The sequence below is a fragment of the Falco naumanni genome, chromosome 1 (assembly GCF_017639655.2).
Source record: "Falco naumanni isolate bFalNau1 chromosome 1, bFalNau1.pat, whole genome shotgun sequence".
In the NCBI taxonomy this organism is placed as follows: Eukaryota; Metazoa; Chordata; class Aves; order Falconiformes; family Falconidae; genus Falco; species Falco naumanni.
Genome location: NC_054054.1, coordinates 76,350,273 through 76,369,831, shown reverse-complemented (window position 1 = coordinate 76,369,831; position 19,559 = coordinate 76,350,273). Strand labels below are relative to the sequence as shown.

The following is a 19,559-nucleotide window of genomic DNA, read 5'->3' as shown; positions in this document are numbered from 1 at the left end:
TGAAACTAGTATTGTTTGTCAGTGAAAGTGATTAACCAGCAACAGTAAAAATCGTTGACCGTAAGCAGCAGTTGGCACAGATTTTCTTCCTTTTCACACAGAAGAGGAAAATTTTTGGTATGAGGGTAACATCCATCTGAAAGTGGTTACTTGTTTTCTTTCTAATCAGGATCATTTAATCAGGAACATTCATATGGGAACTTAATCAAGGGTCAAAATTTTGTCACAAAATGCATCTAGGTATTTTCTAGGTGGGCAAAATCACAGAAATCGTTTACCAGTTTTAGGCACAAGTATTCCTAGTTAAGTAAACAAGCCTGTTCAGACCTATTTAAAATTACTGATTCAAAAAGGATACTGCTGAACCTAGATTCAGCACTCTGATTTACCGTGCTGGTCCCCGGGCAGCTGTGCTTGTTCGGTGGAGCTGGCAGTACTCCCTGGCACTGGGGTGAAAATGAACAGCAGGAGGCAGAAAGGATGGTGGCTTCTTAATCCGTTACTGTGGTCCAAGCCCTTCAGACATGGCACATGTTCCCCTCTGCTGACTCTGCTACAGTATAGTACTCTGGCAGGACCAGGACAGGCATCTGGGAGGAGTGAAGCCTTTATCTGCCAAAGCAAGATTCACCAGGGTTTATCTGTTAGATCTCTAGGAAACATACTTAGATGCCTTCTTTAATGAGAGCTAATGTTATTTGCAAGAGACGTTGTCCTGTGTGAGTTGCGTCAATGTCATATTTTCTGCTTTAAGCCTGTTCAGAGTGTTTCATCTGTCAAAGTTAAATGAAAATTGGTAACATAACTGCAGCAGCTGGAGTCCTATGGGCAGTGAAATTGTACATTTATACAATGCTCCTGAATTTGGCTCTTAAGCTCTGACTCCTGTATAGTAGGAAAAGAGGGCTGAGTCATGCCTAATGCACAATTTAAGCTGTGATTCAGGTAGTCAACCAGGTTATTTACATCTCCTTCTGTGTCTAACAAGACTTTAAAATGCTAGAACACACCATAATACTTAAACTTTATTCCCAGACCTCCAGAAACTCTTGTTTTCCCTGTCTGTAGGATATCATTTCATATAAGAAATGCATCATTTAAACAAGATCATTTTTGTTTCTTAGGCTTAAAGAAATGCCTTCTTTCTTTTGAATCTTTGTAGGAGTTGGATCATTCGGAACAGGGTGGAGTGGCTCAGCTAGAACCTGTACTACCCCCAAGGTAAGTGCAATTCTTTAGTGACTCACTTAAAAGTGGTGTTTCTGAGTTAGTTTGCCTAGTTAGTTTCAATGTAGACACTGTGAACTCTAGTCCTAATTCAGTAGGTTTGGGTAGATTGTATGCTCACTAATAAATAGGCAGGACTAAGTTGCTACCTAATTAATACTTGTTTGTACTTTATCAGTATGAGCAGGGAGATTATAGGAGGACAACTGTTTGGCTCTTCAGCTAACGTACAGTGGCTGCTGACAGTCACTCCCTTCTGCATCTTTAACCTTTTCACTTGCGGCACTTGCACTTGTGGCTGGGTTTGAGTGGTGAAGGAATGGAGGTGGCAGATGCTGGGCCAGCACCTTTCCAGAAGCACTGGCTAGTTTATACCACTCATTTCAGACCTAAAACACTTGTAAAGGTGTGGAATCAACTAACCTTGGGGTTTTTTATTCTCTTGAACCAGCAGGAAAGAAGGTCTGCAGAGGAAAAAGTAGCTGGACCAGCCTTAAATTCAAGTCCACTAAATGGCAGAGGCAAACTGGAGGGAGATAAGACATTGGTTAGCTAGCTCACTGTGGCTATCTCAACACAAGAGTTTGCTCTGTTGTCAGGACAAGAGAATCTTTCAGTTATTAAACTTAGTCTATCAGCAGTAATGAGTATTCATTAACAGGAAAGAATGTGGTAGTTGTACCCATAAGGGAACACCTCATTATTGCCCCTTACAGGCTTGTTACTTTCTGCTGTTTAGTATAACAGCATTCCTGATTCTCCTGAGGATCTCTGGAACTGCAGTAAATGTTTTGTCCTTTCACTTTTCTGTTCAAATAGATTTTATTTATTTGGGTTTTTTTAAATTAAGCAGTAATAATTCTCTGAATTGCTTGTTAGGGTTTTCTTGTTTAGTTGAGTTGCCTTACAAATGTATGCATTGGTTTATTTCCAGGTTTAATGCAGTCTAACTTGGAATTTCCCCTTCCCCGTATTAAAAATGCTTAGTTTAGGATGAGACCAAGAAAGGGGAGAGGTGGAAGTTGAACAGAAGCAGAAAATTTGTTTGGAATTTAAAAAATAATCCATACTCACATAGTAGTAGAGAGCTCCTATCAGGAGCATTAGTAGAGCACCAATATCTTCTCAAGTGGTGGATGACACTCACTTACCAAATATGTCAGAAGGACAGTCTGGAGGTGCACTAATGCATGTTTGATGTGTTTGATGATTTTTAAAGACTCTTTATGCAAGCAAATAATTACGCTGAATTACACTATTCAGGAAAAAAAGAGAGGCAATTGTAGCAGAAACTTGGGGTAACTGGCCGAAGATTTCCCCAATAACAATCAAACAATACTGTATTTTTTGAATAGTGGTAAAGTTTCTTAATAACAGGAAGTCAAAGTTTTATGTACATGCTTATTTGTAACAGAGATGATTTTTAATTAGCAAATTACTGATTTGGCTACTCTCTTCAATTCTAAAAATCATGGCTTGTGTATACTGTATAGGCAGGTTTTTTTAAATCAATGCTTAATAGGGGGGATTTTTAGATTTTTAATTTTTTTTTTTAATTACCACTGTCACTTACTAGTGTCTGATTTTGTTTTCGAAACTACTGGTACAGTAATGAGAGTGTGGTACCTCCAGCATTGCCAGAAAACTGGAGAATTTTCACCAGCGTTCCTTTCTGCAGTAGACATCTGTTGCATAAAAATGGTAAATGCTGCTATTGATGGCATTGTGCAAAGTGGTGTCATGTGTCATGAATTTCAGCAGAGGCCCAAAAGTCACTTCAGATAAGTGACATCCCAGGGTATGAGCTAGGCTGATTGCTGAAGACCAGCTAGATCAGCAGAGCTTCTCAGGGCTTTCACTGAAGCTCTCCAGTAGAACTCCATCCTGAGGCAGCTTCAGACAAAGCTCTTTCTAACGGTGGATTGCTGAAAGAAATCCTGCTTATCTAGTGGGCTCCCAAGAAAGCTGTCAGGCTGCTGCTAAGTAGAAGTGGTGAGCAGACTTGGAAATATGTAGTCAAAGGACCTGTCTTAAGGACTTGATCGTCCAGTCCCACTATCTGAAGAGTTCATGTATTCCCAGAAAGCTTCAGATACTACAGACTGTACAGCCCAGGTCATCACGAGCCACGTTTCCTTATTGCATACTCTATAGCTAGGGCTGTGGTGGAGGATGAGGTGGCAGGCTTATTAATATGCATATTTCACTGATGTTTTGCCCAATTTTTAGGCCTGTGGATGGAAAAATTATACCTGCTCGACCTCCCCCACCTAAAAGTGTTCCTGGAAGGCCACCTCCACCAAAACTCTCTGCAGCCAAGACCACCTCCCAGAAGGATGTTCTGTCACGATCTGCTTCTGACATTGCTCCTGATAAAAAACCCAGCAAGTTCAGATTGGGACCCAAGAGAGCAAAAAGTTCAGTCTTTAAAAATCCAGATCCAGCATTACCTCCTAGGCCTAAACCAGGTCATCCTCTCTACAATAAGTACATGGTGAGAACGGAGGTACTGTATCTGAGACTTGTTTATAGAACAGTAGTGAAAAAGGTAGTAAGGTGGGTTACTGTGGTGTGGCTTTCAAAGTGTATCTATCAGCATAATCTTCCTTAGAAAATACTAATAGGTAAATAGTAATAAGTACTGTGAGGTAATACTGGAGAAGGCAATATATACATGCAAAGTATAGATATATGTGTGTGGGGGGGTTGTGTATATATGTGATTTTTATATTTATATCTTTAACGTATAGCTTTTGGGTTTGAGGGGTTCTTTTTAGTGTCACCAGTTCTGAATTCTACTACAGCACGTAAAACGATGCTAAATAATTGTGTTTGTATACTGGTTTTCCCTGTATATGTCAAAATGCTCAAGGAAATTGGGGGAGCATTAGAACTTAAAAAGTAGTTGTCCTTGCTTCATCAAGCCTACAAAGAGTGAGGAACGTAACATCACTTATCTTACATTTTCATTCTATTGATACCATCCCTTTTCATTATAAAAATGTTTCTTTTTGGTATTTACATGTGTTATTAGGGACTATTAAATGTAAGTGGATCAACATTACGGATAAAGAGGAGAGAAATTGGTCAGTCATCAGAGCTGGTGACTGCTTTAATCAGTGTTGGTGTCAAAAAAAAAAAAGCACCCACACAACGTCAACATTCATCAGTATGAAGTGGAAGTTTTCTGTTGCCATCTTTTTGATCTTCACTCTTGCATTTAGATCCTTGGTGGAGCAGAGGAGCAAGTAAGAGAGCGAAGGGTGTATCTAAGTTAACAGTAGGAAGAGCTTTGAGATGAGGGAAGCCTGTTGCTTCCTCTCCAGTGTAGCCAGACATATTTACACAAGAAACATGTGACATTGTTGTAGATGAGATTTTCTTCAGTAGCAGGTCACTAGTAATTCCCTGCCCTCAAGTGTTACTGTCAATGAATTTTTTCCCCCCAAGTTGTTTTTCCAGCGTCCTCCATGGCAAATGAACACATTTCTGTGTCAGTGTGTCGCTGAACATCATGTACCACGTGGTATGGTAACAGTTAGGTAGCTAAGAAACTTTTAAAGCAGGTGGTAACACCTGGGTTTCTTGAAGTGGCCTTCGTATCACCAGCAGCCTGTTCTGAATGCCTTCCAAAGGAGCTTGTCCTCTTCCCCCGGACTCCCAGATTAGTTACCTGTAGTAGATGGTTTGATTATTTCCATCATCTGACCATTTTCACTTGCAGTAGGAATTTCCGGTGCTTAGAAATTAAACAATTTTTTCCATTTACCTTTGTTTCTATTCAAGCAACCTGTGCCTCATGGAGTTGCCAAGGAAGATTGTCTTCCCAGAAACACTGGAGAACTGTCCTGTAAGGTAAGGCATTTTTTTTTCTGCTAATAAATATTTAATGAGCGAGACTGCCATTGCATTACAGTATCAAGCGCTTTAAGCTTTAAAGGTTACACTAAGAAATGTAATAGTAGTTTATTACATCCTTGTGTTTCTTTAATAAAAACAAAACAACCATGAAAACAAAACCCAATAATGGTTATTTGCTTTATAGCACAGGGACATTCTGCTTACAGAGCACAGCAACAGTAATTACTTGGGAGTGCCAGAAGGGAAAGAAACTGGTAAAGTTCCTCTGTCTCATAGGAAAATAATCACTCCCTTGGCTGAGTATCTGAAAAGTGGGCAAAAGATAAGCGAGTAGTTTCATGAAGTGGTTGTACATGATGTATCAGTGAATTGGCTTTGACATATGGATATCAAAGTATTTTCCTCTCTGTGCTTCTACAATACCTAGCCTGGTTTTAGGGCATGACTGTATTCATATTAAATAGGTAGTATAAGTTATAGCTGTTAGCAGCCTTTTTGATTATTATCAGAAACCTGCATGGCTGAAATAGATTTCTATGCAATCTGCTGTTACCTGTTGTAATTCATATTATTCTGGCCTTATCTTTGTCCGTGTTGGGGTTTTTGTACACAATTAATGACTTTGAATGTAATTCATGCACAGTGATTATCGTTGGTACAGTCTAAAACTTCCTAGTGGATGGGATAGAGAAGAAGGCTCAGCATTTTTCACATTTTGAGTGTAATTTCCCTTTATAAAGATCTCACAACAAATTTGTCATTTCCTCTCTGAGTTATCTTCTGTAAGCAAAGGTCTATGGCTTGCTGGCCCCTCTAAAATGCTGGGCAGTCAGCAGATGTGCTGCCCAGGCTGAGTGTGCTGGGGAGGGTTGGGCTGGAGGGTCCTCTCCAAGCGAGGAAGAGGAACTGGCAGCACACAGGACCAAGCAGCAGCGCAAAACTTGGCCACAACCCTTGCAATGAGAGTTGCTATAATTGCTCCAGATTTCTGACCCACAGAGATAGCTGAGGCTTTCTCTATACTGGGAAAAGTTACGTGCCTTCCCTTCCTTTTACTGGCTCAGAAGTAATTTTGGTGAAATGCATTCCAGTTTACATTGGCAAAAGGTGTACAGAATGCAGACCCATAGCTGTGTGACCCATGCTAATTATTGCCTCCAAAGGTGATTCTCTGATACTAGAACAGTGTGTCCAAGGTCAGAAAATCACTTTCAGAGTACATAACAGGGAATCTCTGTTAGTATCTTCTGTGATTTAGAAACCATTTGGATTTATTTGTTGTCAGGATTCAAACCACCCTCCAAAAGTTTCCAACACAAGCGTACCTCATGCTGTCGTCCTGCATGATTTTCCTGCAGGTAAGTAAATGTGAATATTCTGGAAGCTTGTTTTACTCCAAGACTTTCAAATGGGAACTTTTGTAGGGACTAGAACTTAAAAATTATGAGGAAGCTCAGCCTGCAAGGTCTGCGTGTAGAGTTGTTCAAATCCATGGGTTTAGCTATAGTTGGGCTAGCCTTTTAGTTAAAGCTAACTGGTTTATCAAGTAAAGTTACCCATAATAATTGCATTACCCAATTAAGAAACAAACATTACACAATTACTCCAAAAACTCATTCTGATTGTCTGTGGGGTTTATATGAAGGTTTTACTTTGAGAAAATTGGTCAGTGTGACAAATAAAATGATGCTGTCTTACAGAGCATGCTGATGACTTGAACCTTCATTCTGGAGACACCGTTTGTCTGCTGGAGAAAATCGATACTGAGTGGTACAGAGGAAAATGTGGGAGTCGCACAGGGATATTTCCTGCCAGCTTTGTTAAAGTAGTTGTATGTGGGCCTTGTATGCATTGCTACATAAGATCCTATTGCATTTGTTTTCTGGTTCAATTTAACTATGGATCCTGTGTGTCTTAACTCCGTTCTGTAGCTGGATAATCTCTTTTCCCTCTGGCAGTGCAGAAGACCTGTCTACTTGTTTGTGTGGTATTAGAAAGATGCTTGATTTGGCACAACCGACTTGTGTTATGGGGATTATTTTGCTGTTAATTTGAGGCCAAGTGAGAAAATCATGGCCCTTACCAGATTAACTCTCTTTGTTAACCTGGGTTGTTTCTCAGGGCCTGCAGAGCAGGTTATTTTTCAGAGCCACACGTAAGAATCAACACTCAGTAAGATGGTTGCTTTTTGTGCCTCCCCTCAACCCCCCAGCTTCTCTCATTTTCTTACCCCTTGAACTGGACTGGAATCACCACTTCTATAGCCTTGTGGTGAAGTAGGTCAGGGCAGCAGCTGCACCCAAAGAAACATGTTTTTTTTCTTCCCAGAATATTTTTTTTCCAGCTGGATCAATTCACCTAAGTGGCTAACTAAGTGGCTGCACAAATGGTTGTGCTGGCACAGTGCAAGGAGATGGTGTTTTTGCAAATGAGCAGCTTAAAGCAATCCTGTTACTGAATGTGACGCTTGACAGTGATGGCAGGCAAGAGACAGGTGCTGTTTTTGAGTCCAGTAGCAATTGAGTGAGTGCCTCATCTTTAAAAGAGACACAGTATGGTTCACTGGGTCAAAAGCTGGGTCAGATCTACTGCAAGCCTGAATCTGACATTGAACTATTTTGTGACAGTGGGAAAAGCCGTTGGGCGGTCCACACCAGCATAGCAAAGGTGTATGGCTGGGCATTAAAGACAGTAAGTGTCTGTTGTCAGGACAGCTGGTAGAGAGGAGCACTGCTGGTAACTGCTGGTACATGGACAATACCAAGCCTTTGGTAACCATTAGAGAGTGTAGGGTGTCTGTCTGGTTTGTAATTGTGCTACTCAAGAAAGATTTGAGAAGGGCTGAAGAATAAAAACTAAACTTGGGGTTAGTAATAATGGAACCACGCTCGATTCACTTTCATGAGAAAGAATTGTTAGCTAAATCGCACAGACCAACAATTTGATTTAAAAGCCTTTGTCACTACTGATGGCTAATAGTGAAAAGATTTTGTGTGAAAGCAGTGGAATGAGTATTTGGAATCAAAGTCAGCATTGATACAGACAGATACAACTTCATAAAAGCTAGGGAAGACGTATTCCATATTTCTGTTCTAGTTGTAAAAGGTGGTTACCCTTTGAGTGCAAAAATCTTTTGTTTCAGCAAAATTTAAAAAAAAAAAGCAAAAAGTGTGTAGAACATGAGGCTAATTTACTGAGTGAATTCTCCTGTCCATTCATGTGAGATTTGATCTTGATACAAGGTCTCTACATAATACACTATAGTGTGTTTTGCAATACTGAGCTGGGTAGGAGACCTAACAATAATACATGGCTATTGCTTCCCACAGAACCTTTGTTAGAGGAGCTGGTATCTGTGGTACTTCAAGAGCACTGCAAAGGTTATTTGTCCTAAAAGGCAGCATGATTTCCTCCAGTCCTTCACATAAGCTAATGAAACATTCTTGTTGATTTTAGGGGAACTGGCTCATGTGATAGCAAGCACTCAAAGCTCCTCACTGGGGTCTCTAGGCTTGCAGTCTTATACATCTCACAGATCATCCTTCATGTCACAACAAAACCACAACTGAAGTCCTCTTATGATAAAGGACTTCAATGCTGTCTGGTATATCCATGTATTGATTTTCTAAATTCTATTTCTCCAGTTCAAGTGAGATTTGTGACTTGTATTTTTGTTTGGAGGACAGCTGGCTGCCAAAGCCCAGAAAAGATAAGTGTAAACAATAATTTTGTCTATTGTGATATATTGCGCTAGTAAATAATAGAGAGCAATTACCAAATGAAAGTTGGGAGCTAAATGCAACACATGCAGTAGCATCCAGTCCTATATTCTGTCAATCAATCATGCCACAAGTAGAAACAGTAAACCTGCTTCGTAACAGAAAACATTTAAGAGTGCTTCTTGCTTGCATGAGACTGAAAAATGAGAAATCAGGCATACAAACCCCAAATCTACATTAATACGGTCATATATCATAGCACGCCAGTGACTGTAGAGCGTCACATGGAGTTCATAACTGGAGCTTACGCTTAGCTCAAAAATAGATTATTTTAACTAGTTCCAAGTTTATTGTAGTTATGTTGCCACGTCCTTGAAATGGAAGATTTTACTTATTTTGTTGTCTTATTAGATTGATGTTCCAGAAGAAGGCAACAGGAAAAAAATACCCTGTTCATCACGATGTATTAAGTAAGTCAGATAAATCTTATTTTCTTTCTCGTGTTGATTTGCTAGGAAATAAAAAGCAAGATAACTTTGAGGCAGGTGTTATCTGTACCGAGGTTAATACGGTTAACAGTTTCTTCACCAAAACACATTTTAAAAATTAAGCTCTCAAAACTGAAAGTTTTTGACATTTTAGTAAGACTCATATTCAGGTAAAAAATGCCTAAAAACTTGCTTCATGGCTTAAAAAAATTAGTAGATCACTTTATCTTTATAATAAATGTTTATAATAGATATAGTCCCCTTCACTCACTTTCCTTCCTCTTACAAGCTGTATTAGAAGAGCATTTTCCATCATTTTTCATTAAAATCAGTTACAGGAACTGTGAACCAATCTGATTAACCTCAGCAGCATCACACTCCTCTCTGCTCCTGTCCTGGTTATTTTCTTCCAGTATCCTCGTAAGATGTAACATAGTAGGGCTCCTAGTCATCTGAAAGAACAAGATAAAATGGGACAGAATATTGCTATACTTGAAGTAGAGAAATCTAACTTTAAATTGTGTAACTATACAGGTGAACTTAAAGTTTCCCAGATAAAATTACCAGATGTACTTCAAGCACTTTCATTTCTGATTTGCAAAGAACTTGTACTAAGATTTGTGAGCAAGGAACAGCTTTTCAGGCTATGTTTACCTAATGATGAGTTATTGGATTTTGTAATCATTCATTGCAGCAATTAAAGCAAATTCAGATAGAGGCAGGAACTACTAGTATCAAAGCCAGCATTCAGTTTGTTCTTCAGATGGCATTTGGCTTATATTAAATGAAACTTTGTTTTTAAAAGCTGCTTCTACAATTAAGAAAGAAACAAAGTGCTAGCTGTGTCCTGAAGCTTTTGCAAAGATAGGAGTGGGACGCAAGCTTCTTAAATTGGTTGCATGCTATGATACTATAGAAAGAATTAAAACCTATTATCGCTTTTTTCCAGCACGGTATTTCTGATAAATCAGGAATTTTCTTAGGGTAATTTCTTCTGTTCATTTTATTAATTTATTAAATTATTACCTCTAAGTGAGGGAAAATATTAATTACATTTTATATAGTTTCTTCAGTATTATACCAAATTATCAGATGCATTGTTGTTTATTTCTTCAATGGAAAAGTTACTTCCCTGGGATAGGTTTATACAGAATAAAGCTTGTCAAAGTAGATAACAACTAGCTTCCCTGTGTGAAGCCTCCACGTATTTGGGATTTGGAACAAACACCCACCCCCCCACCCATGTTTGATTACATCTAAATTGGATGCTAGCTCAAAAAAACATCGACCTCTCAACAAAAGTGCATCAGGACACTTACTTGGATATAGGCAAAAATATAAAAAGGGAGAGGTAGCCTAGAGACAAAGTGATACCTTTTTTTTTTTTTTTTTGTGGTAGTTTGGAAGAGACATAGGGTCTTACCAAAATCCTGTAGCAGATATGGGAACCAGGGCTAGTCTCCAGCTTTCCGCGCATTCTATCTTCAGTGCATTCTTTCATCATTTTAAAGATAGCAATCCATATTTTCCACAATGCCGTCTTATTAGTAAGAAGGCAATAATAATAAATAAGCAAAGTAAGTTTCTTTTTTATTTGTGCAGAGGCCCAAGATGTGTAGCACGATTTGAATATATTGGAGATCAGAAAGATGAGCTCAGTTTTTCAGAAGGTGAAACTATTATACTTAAAGAGTATGTAAATGAAGAATGGGCCAAAGGAGAGCTCAGAGGCTCGTCTGGAATTTTCCCCTTGAACTTTGTGGAAGTAATTGAAGATCTGCCTGGAACAGGTATGAATATGTTGCAAAGATCTTCAAGAACATGGTTTTGTACTGCATGCGTGTAGGAGAAAAGTCCAAAAGGACAATAAAAGCGGGAAGGAGGTAGAAAGGAAGAGAAGACAGATTATTTTTTTTTTAAAAAAGGAATAGCAGGACTTCTTAAGAAGCTATTCTTACAATTGCTTTGAATATCTAAAGTCTTTATAATTAGTAACATTATGAATAGTCATCACTGCTATTCTAAATTCTGCTTTACTTGTACAGGAGCAGCACTGAAGAACAAGGTGGAGGTTTCTTCTTCCCTTCCTCAGGTAATGAAGTTGTATAGGTGAGGGCCAGAATTTACATAGTGGTTTCACAGATTTACACAGACATTTACATATTATAATTTCAGATTAACTTTAAATCTTTAAACCACAACTTCAAACCTGAACGTAACACAACTCCCACAGTACACAATGCTGCAAGGTCACATCTTGAATTCTGACAGTTGGTCTAAACTGATTGTATTCATAGCTTCTGGCAAGTTAGCATAAGTGCATTTTTATCCTTTGTGCTTAAGCAAATTCTCATTAGCCCTATTTTAAGTATTGCTGCAGTGGTCTAATTTTGAATTTATTAATCCTGTACCCTGCTACCAATGATAAAAAGGAACACATCTGAGCCTGGATGAAATTCTGTGGTAATTGCTGAAATGCCATTCTAGCCTACATCTGTAGTGATACTATGGAATGAGAGAGAGTCAGGACACCTGTGGTCTGTACAGCTGCGTTCATCACTATCCACAGCTTACAGGCTCCATTAACGCTTCTAAAATTAATGCGTTTCTTCTGTTCGCTTGACTAGAACAACAGACGCTCAACAGAGTGGTGTGAAGCGCTTCATGATTTTACAGCAGAAACCAAAGATGATTTATCCTTCAAAAAGGGGGACTACATCCAAATACTGGAGCAAGTAGATTCAGAGTGGTATAGAGGAAGACTGAACGAAAAGGAAGGAATTTTCCCAGCAGTTTTTGTACAGACCTGCTCAGGTACAGTGCTCCTACTAGATGTCAATTCATTATTCCTTGGGTTGTCACAGTCATGACAGATTTCTGGGAGAAACCAACTATTCCACTGCATTAACAAGCCACACACCACCACAGTCCTTAGTATCCTAAAGCTAAACTAACTGTTGAGCGACCCTCTCTAATAATAGCACTATAATGCTCTAGTCAGCGAGTAATCTGGGAGGTGATAGGCATACTGGGATGGTCTGAAGTGTCATCTGGGCACAGGCAAAACAGGACCATCGAGTTGCCTATAGCAGGAATTCAGGGGTGCAAAAGATGGGAGGAAGCCCAGTTTTCCCTCAGCTGAAGAGAAACACTGCAGCGCTGCCAAAAAGAGCTGTTAGAGCTGTAAATAACTACAACTGCTCTTTCTTGGCACAGAACTACTGTAATCCCCTTGAAGCAAGGAATCAACAACACTTGCTCTCCTCAAGTTCCTGTTTGGTCCCCAAATCAATGCAGTCAAACCTTGACAGAAGAGACAAAATCAGAATTTTTTCCCACAGTTTTTGCAAGTAAAGCAAACATTTAAGTGAGCGAACTTTAAATTTAGTCCTCCTAGAAGCAGAACCATGAGAATGTGTTAGTACTATAAAATGAACTTGTGTCGAGATTTTTATTCCAGTAAGACAGGGAATTTGCTAAGCAGCAGTAGTAGTAACATCTAGACGTGCTGTAGCACAGTAGCGGGGGGGAAAACATGAGAATGACAGGAAGCTTCTCCAGAAAGAGAAATTTCTTTCATTCCAATCCAAGTAATTTGTCTTGTCCTCATTTAGCAGCCAGGGTAGAGCTGTCACACTCCGTAGGAGGGAAGAAAGGAAAAGCCAAAGCTCTTTATGATTTTCATGGAGAAAATGAAGATGAGCTTTCCTTCAAAGTAAGTACCTCTCTTAGCCCAATTTTCCAAAAGGTCTTATGGTCCTAAACAATGCTAAAAAATAAGATTTATCCACTGTGAAAATAGGCTTGGAACAAGAAAGAATGAAGGGCATAGACTAGGCATAGATATTAACACAATTGATAAACTGTCTCTCTAAAAAAATTTCTTGCCCTTACCACTTCTATTTTGCGTTGGCAAAATCTTCATTGAAGACATTGAAAAAGAGGTCAGGAGTTGCAGAATTCCCAACTTCTCTGATCAAAGACAAACCAACCTCATTTTGCAGTGCATTCAGCTCTCAATCGGTTGATATCGTCAAGGGAGCCCCTCTTTTAACAAGACAGACAGCAACAGGGAGAATAACAGTAAGAGTGCCGGTGCTACAGCAGCAGTGCCTCAAAGGGACACCTAGTACAGCAAAATCTGAAAGTTTGGCAACACAGCACACAGTTGCCATGGGAACAAGGGGAGAAATTAAATACTTGCTGGATGCCTAGATAATATTAAGAACCATGAACAAGAAACAGCGTGCCCTGTAGATTCAGTCATGATTTAGGTAACTCTGTCCTCAAAAGCAAGTTTCTGAGAAACAGCAGACTGTCACAGGAGGCCCAAAATTGTGTTTATCAGCTGGAAGACACTATTTTTCCCTTCTAAAACTAGCAAAAAAATTAAGTTTCAAGCATTGCAAGCTGCTAATGCTAAAGGATATAGGTGATTCTTTAAAACAGAAAATGGTAGTGGAGGTACTGTAAAGAAGGCCAGGGCCAGGATGGTATTTTAGATGAGGGTGTGGCATGGCACAGTGGAAACAGGAACAAGGAGCTGCAATTTTATTTTCAGCAGCTACACTGAGCGCTTTCCTTTTTTGGGAAAGGCAAGTTTCCAGAGGAAAAAGGCAAGTTTCCAAGTGCTAGAAAATATTAGGACTAAATTGAAGGAAACAAAACCCCCACTCTGAAGTGTTTTTAGAAAAGAAACCTTCGTAACAGAGCTGGGAAACATACCAAAGTACCAAGCAAGGCAGGGGCCCGTGAGCCCCTCTAACTTACCCACCCGACCTGGAGAGCTGAAGTGATGCAGAAGTACCCAGCAGTGCTATCTTTTCCTTCTGGAAGGCTGTAATTTTTCAGCATAGACAAGTATTTACCCCAAGAGAAGCTTCAGCTGGCTTTGGCAAACCATCTCAGAGACGTAACCAACAGAAGAGACCGGCCACATCCTACTTCTTCTCTTTTTTGATTGATACTGCTTCTGAATAACATCAGCTACGCCTGCGTTAACACTCCGCACTGTAAGCTGTACTGGCTCACATTGCTTCTTCTCTTACAGGCAGGTGATACAATAACAGAGCTGGAATCTGTAGACGAGGACTGGATGAGTGGAGAGATACAAGGAAAGTCTGGGATATTTCCCAAGAACTTTGTTCAGATTTTAAAAACACAGTGAAGTGTTGCCTCTTTGTACTCCCTGCATGTGGGAGAGAATGTTTTCTATCCTAAAGGCACAGCAAAGACATCGTGTTTTGACTATCAATGTTTTGCACTACTTTTTCTAGACAGTCATATTAGTATCTTGAAGTCAAATAAGAAAACTTTAGTCTTTTGTGACAGTGTATGTAGTCATGCTTCATGAATGCTCTGAGAGCAAATACAAGCAGGATTTTCAGTGGTTTTCAACTAGGGAAATACTGTGGTGCAACACCATTTTAACTTAAATAGCATTCTAGTATGTTTACTATCTGGTATTACATTTATCATGCACAAAGTCTGCATAAAGTAAGGTTCTTTGGGCTTCTTTAAAAACTTTAAAATCCAGATTTAAAAAAAAATGTTTTTAAGATATAATTACAGCACTCAGTATGTAGATCAAGTTTGATATTCAGGTCTCATTACTTCCACATTAGCAGTAGAATCCACTTGTTTTATGACTTAGAGGATAAGAAAGATAATATATTTCATAGTAGAAAAATATCAAATCTAATACTGGTAAGAGGGAAAACTCAGAAACAAATCCTTGTGTAGTATTCTTTTCTTAGCCCAAGCTGCTTATACAGGACAATCACAAAAGTAAAACTTAAGTATTTTGCCTCATAATGAATAATGTTCAAATTAGTAAGAATCATCTTAGACCTTTCTCCCTTCCCCTAAAATCCTTTTCAGATACAGGTTTAGATTTTTCTGCTGCCCACTGTCCTTCAAGCACCATTGTACCCCTCTTTCCCAGCTGAAGTTAGCTGTGACAGCATTTACTGTTTTCTCCGATCCCCTCCGTGCAGTAGCTGCACTATTCCAACCATTTGCCCCTCCGTGCCCTTCAGCTAAGTGGAAAGCCAGTCTTCACTCGTTCTGCGTTTCATTTGTCACTCAAGCACAGAGATATACTTCAGTAATGCTATTCCTATCCTTAACATGAAGGATATTACACAGCCGCGGTTTTAAGCTTTCAGCAGACACGGGATTAGTTTCCAGTTTGTTACCACATACCAGCTCTACTGAGCATCATTACAACTGGTCTGTCGAGGCCTTAAGGAAAACACGCCTGGCAAGAAGGTACTTCGAGCAGCTCTAATGAAGGCATTTAGTAAAAAGCAGCAGTATGACTTGAACAGCAAACTAAGACATGATTGAGGTAGCGTGACATAAAAGGAACTTCTGGCAGTAAACTCCTTTCTGCAACACCTGGCTTCTGACAAAATAGTTAAATGCATCTTGATTAACTCCTAACTTCATCGGACTGGAATAGAAAGAAGTTATGCTGCAGCTGGCTTTGATTGCTGACAGTAGTTCATCACTGTCTAACAAAAAGGAACCAGTAAGCTGTTGTTACGAGTCGTTACTTCAGAGACATGCGGATCACCAGGCACCGGGGCACCCTTAGAAACATTTTCTTTGTGCGTCTGCAAGTTCAGGCTGCAGGAACGCCCACAGTTGAGCAGCAGACGGAGACTGGAAACGAGAATGACTGACCATGAGACGTTTTGCCTTAGTCATGTGCCTGCCTACAGCTTTATTGATAGGAGGTTTAAGGAATACAGCAACAAACACCTACTGCTACAAAAGATCAGAGTGCATCTAAATTTGGTGCCAATGCGTGCTGGGGGGAGCCCAGAGCCCTCCCCTCCCCATGCACTGCACTTTGGTTACCACCACAGCCGGCATGAACAAGCTCACAGCCAAAATTGAACTAAAAGATGCTCCCACAGCAGGGAACAGGCCTCCAGTCTCAGCAGCAGACTGGAACTCTGCTGACACGAGCCCACAGCAGAGCCACCGGCACCTTGGCACCACCCTGATCTCACACCACACAGCACTCGCAAATACCAGACGCAGGTGTCAGCCCTCAGCTCCGGAACCTTCACGCCCCAATATCATTCAGACAACTAGGGTATGAAGATCACACAAAGGTTTAATGAGCAAAGAATTTCACTTTAACTTTCTTTACAGGGATTAACATTAGAAAAACAATTATTATGGGCTATTCTAGGAAAATGGAAACAATTTATACAGCTATTATTCAGTTTTACCTTCCCCAACAAGTCTATCCGGAACTCCTGTGGAATCAAACTTTAACATAAGTCCACTCTGAGGACAAGTCTTCCCACTCTCCAAGTTCTCCTGCCTGCAGATTCCAAAGGTTTTTGTTGTTTATTCCAATAAAACAGCCATCTCCTCCTAGAGAAATCCAAGTAAACAGATAGCTTTCCAGACTTGCAAGCCCACTCTACTTTTCAGCCATGAACTCTGAGTGGATTCCCCTTCTTCCACCATGACCTGTGCCAACACAATTCCTGAACCCCCAGTGAGAGCAGCAGAACGCAGCAGAGCCTACAGCAACAAACCCGGTACCCAGGTCCCCCGAAGACGTACCGCATCATTGTGGTGGTGTATGACGTTTACTTCCTGTTTGTCTGGCAGTTTTCTAAGATTTTGATACAACTCTCAAAAGCAGAACTGAATTTTTTTATATTTTTTTTTCAGTTTCCTCTTCCCTGTTTTTATAACTGTGACCAGTTGTTTTTGTAACTTCCACTGAATGTTTAAAGTCAGTGCCTATCAGCAGGTAAGACCACTCTGCTTTATTTTAATCACCTCCTCCCCACGACGCGGGGCAGGAAGAGCGGCAAAGCCTGATGTTCAGCGCAGGGAGTGCCATCCAAGGGCTGCTCGCGTTGCTGCAGGCAGCTACAACAGCATAGTTACTAGAACTGAGAACAAAGTTGGATGGCTTGGCTTTTACAGGAAGGGATTTTCGTAAGACTTGATGGCCTAGGATCACCATGAAACCGCATACAGATCAGAACATAAAATTCCTAAGGTGTACAGTACATAATCTGCAAAAAAAAAAAACCCAAGAATGAGGTGGAGCACAAATCCTAACTGCAATATAGTAGCAAATTTCAGCTGTAATTTTTGAAATTCAGCTAAACCTCCATACATTAGTGTGATAATAAAAGCCTCATTTACCACAACATTTTCTGTTTGACCCACCCTCTGGAAGTATCTTCAGGAAAACATCTTTGTTCTGTGTATAAGTAACAGTGTCATAAATAAATATTTGTTAAGTCCAGTAAGTTTGTTATGGTACCTCTGTAAATTAAGAATGTATTTAACCAATAAAATTTTTATAATTAAGTCATGATGGCATTTTAATTGTCTTACGCTGTGGATAGCTGAGCTTTCCATTTGACATGATAAGTCTCATTCTGCTTATGTATTTAACCCGAGGCCAAAAACAACCCACAAAACCACCAAACCCCAGCCCCCAAACAACAGTACAATGATACTGCACCACCTGACAAGTAGTCCAAACCCCTCGGAGAATCCCGATGGCTTTAACTGTTTATTCAAGCCTTCGGCCTCAGGTACATTTCACACTTGCCCCCTGCAGAATCTCTATTTGCTACCTGCAGCAAGCAGCTGCCATTGTGGCACATCATGCGACAGTGATGCTCTACTCTTGCTTTGGCAAGATTACTTGTGACAAAGGCATGGGCTGACCCTGAGCCAATGAAAAATTCTACATGTACTTACACGTGCGCTCTGCTGACTGCTGCTATTCATACACTGTGATTTTTCACATGGTATTTGTATAGGGGATGCAGAAAATCTTCCTTCCTGCTTGCTTTCCCCCCCATCTGAAACCACTTTCTAAAGCTTGCATGTCATACTAGGCTTTCTGCAACGTAAGGCTCCTCAAACGTACAGCTGAAGGAAAAATTAACAGGAGAAAAACACAGTAGTTTTCAGAAACACCACCTTAGGATTTTTAACTCTCCTAGTCTACGTACAGAGAATACAGGCCAGTTGCAGTCCCTTATTTTATTTGCAGATTTTTCTCAAAGTATTTAGAAGTATAGTAATATGAAATGCAAAAACCTGCAGAAAGCCCTGTCGAACAGTCACCAAGCAGAGAAAATAACAGGCAACGAATCCGTTACTGGAAAGGTCTGACAGCTTTGAATCTGATGCAGGGCTGGAATATATGGACAAATATATATATATATATATATATATGTATATACACACACACCTGCATTAAAACTTAGTAGGTTCAAGGACTTCCAGCCTCACCACACTTACCCTAAATCATGGTTTGTTTGTCTTAACTCCAGTAAAGAGTCCTCATTTTTGTTGAGAGATGTCCGAGATGTGGAGGGGCGTTTTTTTCAATTTATGGCTTCAAGAACCTGACTGCCTGGCACGCAGAGGGGAGTGACACCCACCTCAACACACAGGTGACAAGAGCAAGGCAGATTAAAACCAGCGCTATTCCTTTCTCCTGTTTTGGTATCAGGCAAGTTTTGAGCACTCACTATGCTTCCACTATACAAACCAGAAAAAGCAGAACAAGTAGGCCTAGTATTTACAACCCAACAAAGACAGTTACCCAGTTATTAAATCATGGGCTGTTCTAATATCATCCCCCATATTAAAACAGTCACTTGGAATCACAGCATGAAACAGTATCACCTACAGCCTTCTAAATAAATTAGAAAACATTCTTTTCATTTTGCATAGTATTTGCTCCAAACCAGAATTACCAACCAGGAAAAGGTGAAAATCCCTGACACCAAAGAGCACAGCGTCACGGGTAGCGTCCCTCTGCCTCTCCCCTAGTATCTTTGTCACAACAGTAACATTTCTTTATGTTCCTCCATTTCTTGTCCTCAGCCATTTCCCAGCTTACTGCAAGAGCTTCCGCTATCTCAGCCACCTCCCCAAACAGGCCAGTACTACTCTGTTCTCGGGTTAAATCACAAACTTTTCAACAATTTAATATCGCTAAGTGTAAGTCTGTTGCCCAATTGTAAACAAAACATGCTAACAGTGCAAAATACTACTTGTTTTAGCCAGAAAAACACACTCTTCAATTATTAGGCCAGCATAAGCTGAACAAGAAGCAAACCCACTATCAGATAACAAAAAAAGCACTCTTAAAATTTACTCAGAAAATCACTTAAGTGTGCTTTATTTTCAGGGCATTGACCATGGCCTTTTTATGGTAGCATTTTTTCCCCTGATATTCCAAAGGTTTTTCAACTAC

General features: G+C 40.0%; 1 protein-coding gene across 6 annotated transcripts in view; it reads left to right on the top strand.

Annotated features, from left to right (window-relative positions):
- SH3D19 (SH3 domain containing 19) overlaps positions 1-17,647 on the top strand; it is an 86,362-nt gene extending 68,715 nt beyond the window's left edge. For 3 of the 6 annotated variants that reach the window (XM_040600062.1, XM_040600053.1, XM_040600092.1), the window contains 11 exons: positions 1,163-1,221; positions 3,457-3,733; positions 5,014-5,082; positions 6,374-6,446; positions 6,789-6,919; positions 9,219-9,277; positions 10,898-11,085; positions 11,335-11,387; positions 11,923-12,109; positions 12,910-13,010; positions 14,346-17,647. In XM_040600062.1, the coding sequence (XP_040455996.1) occupies positions 1,163-1,221; positions 3,457-3,733; positions 5,014-5,082; positions 6,374-6,446; positions 6,789-6,919; positions 9,219-9,277; positions 10,898-11,085; positions 11,335-11,387; positions 11,923-12,109; positions 12,910-13,010; positions 14,346-14,462 (1,314 nt within the window). In that variant the 3' untranslated portion in view covers positions 14,463-17,647. The remainder of the gene's footprint in view (positions 1-1,162; positions 1,222-3,456; positions 3,734-5,013; positions 5,083-6,373; positions 6,447-6,788; positions 6,920-9,218; positions 9,278-10,897; positions 11,086-11,334; positions 11,388-11,922; positions 12,110-12,909; positions 13,011-14,345) is intronic. The other 3 variants (XM_040600102.1, XM_040600082.1, XM_040600072.1) reach the window with 3 other exon arrangements.
- Positions 17,648-19,559: the final 1,912 nt, after the last annotated feature.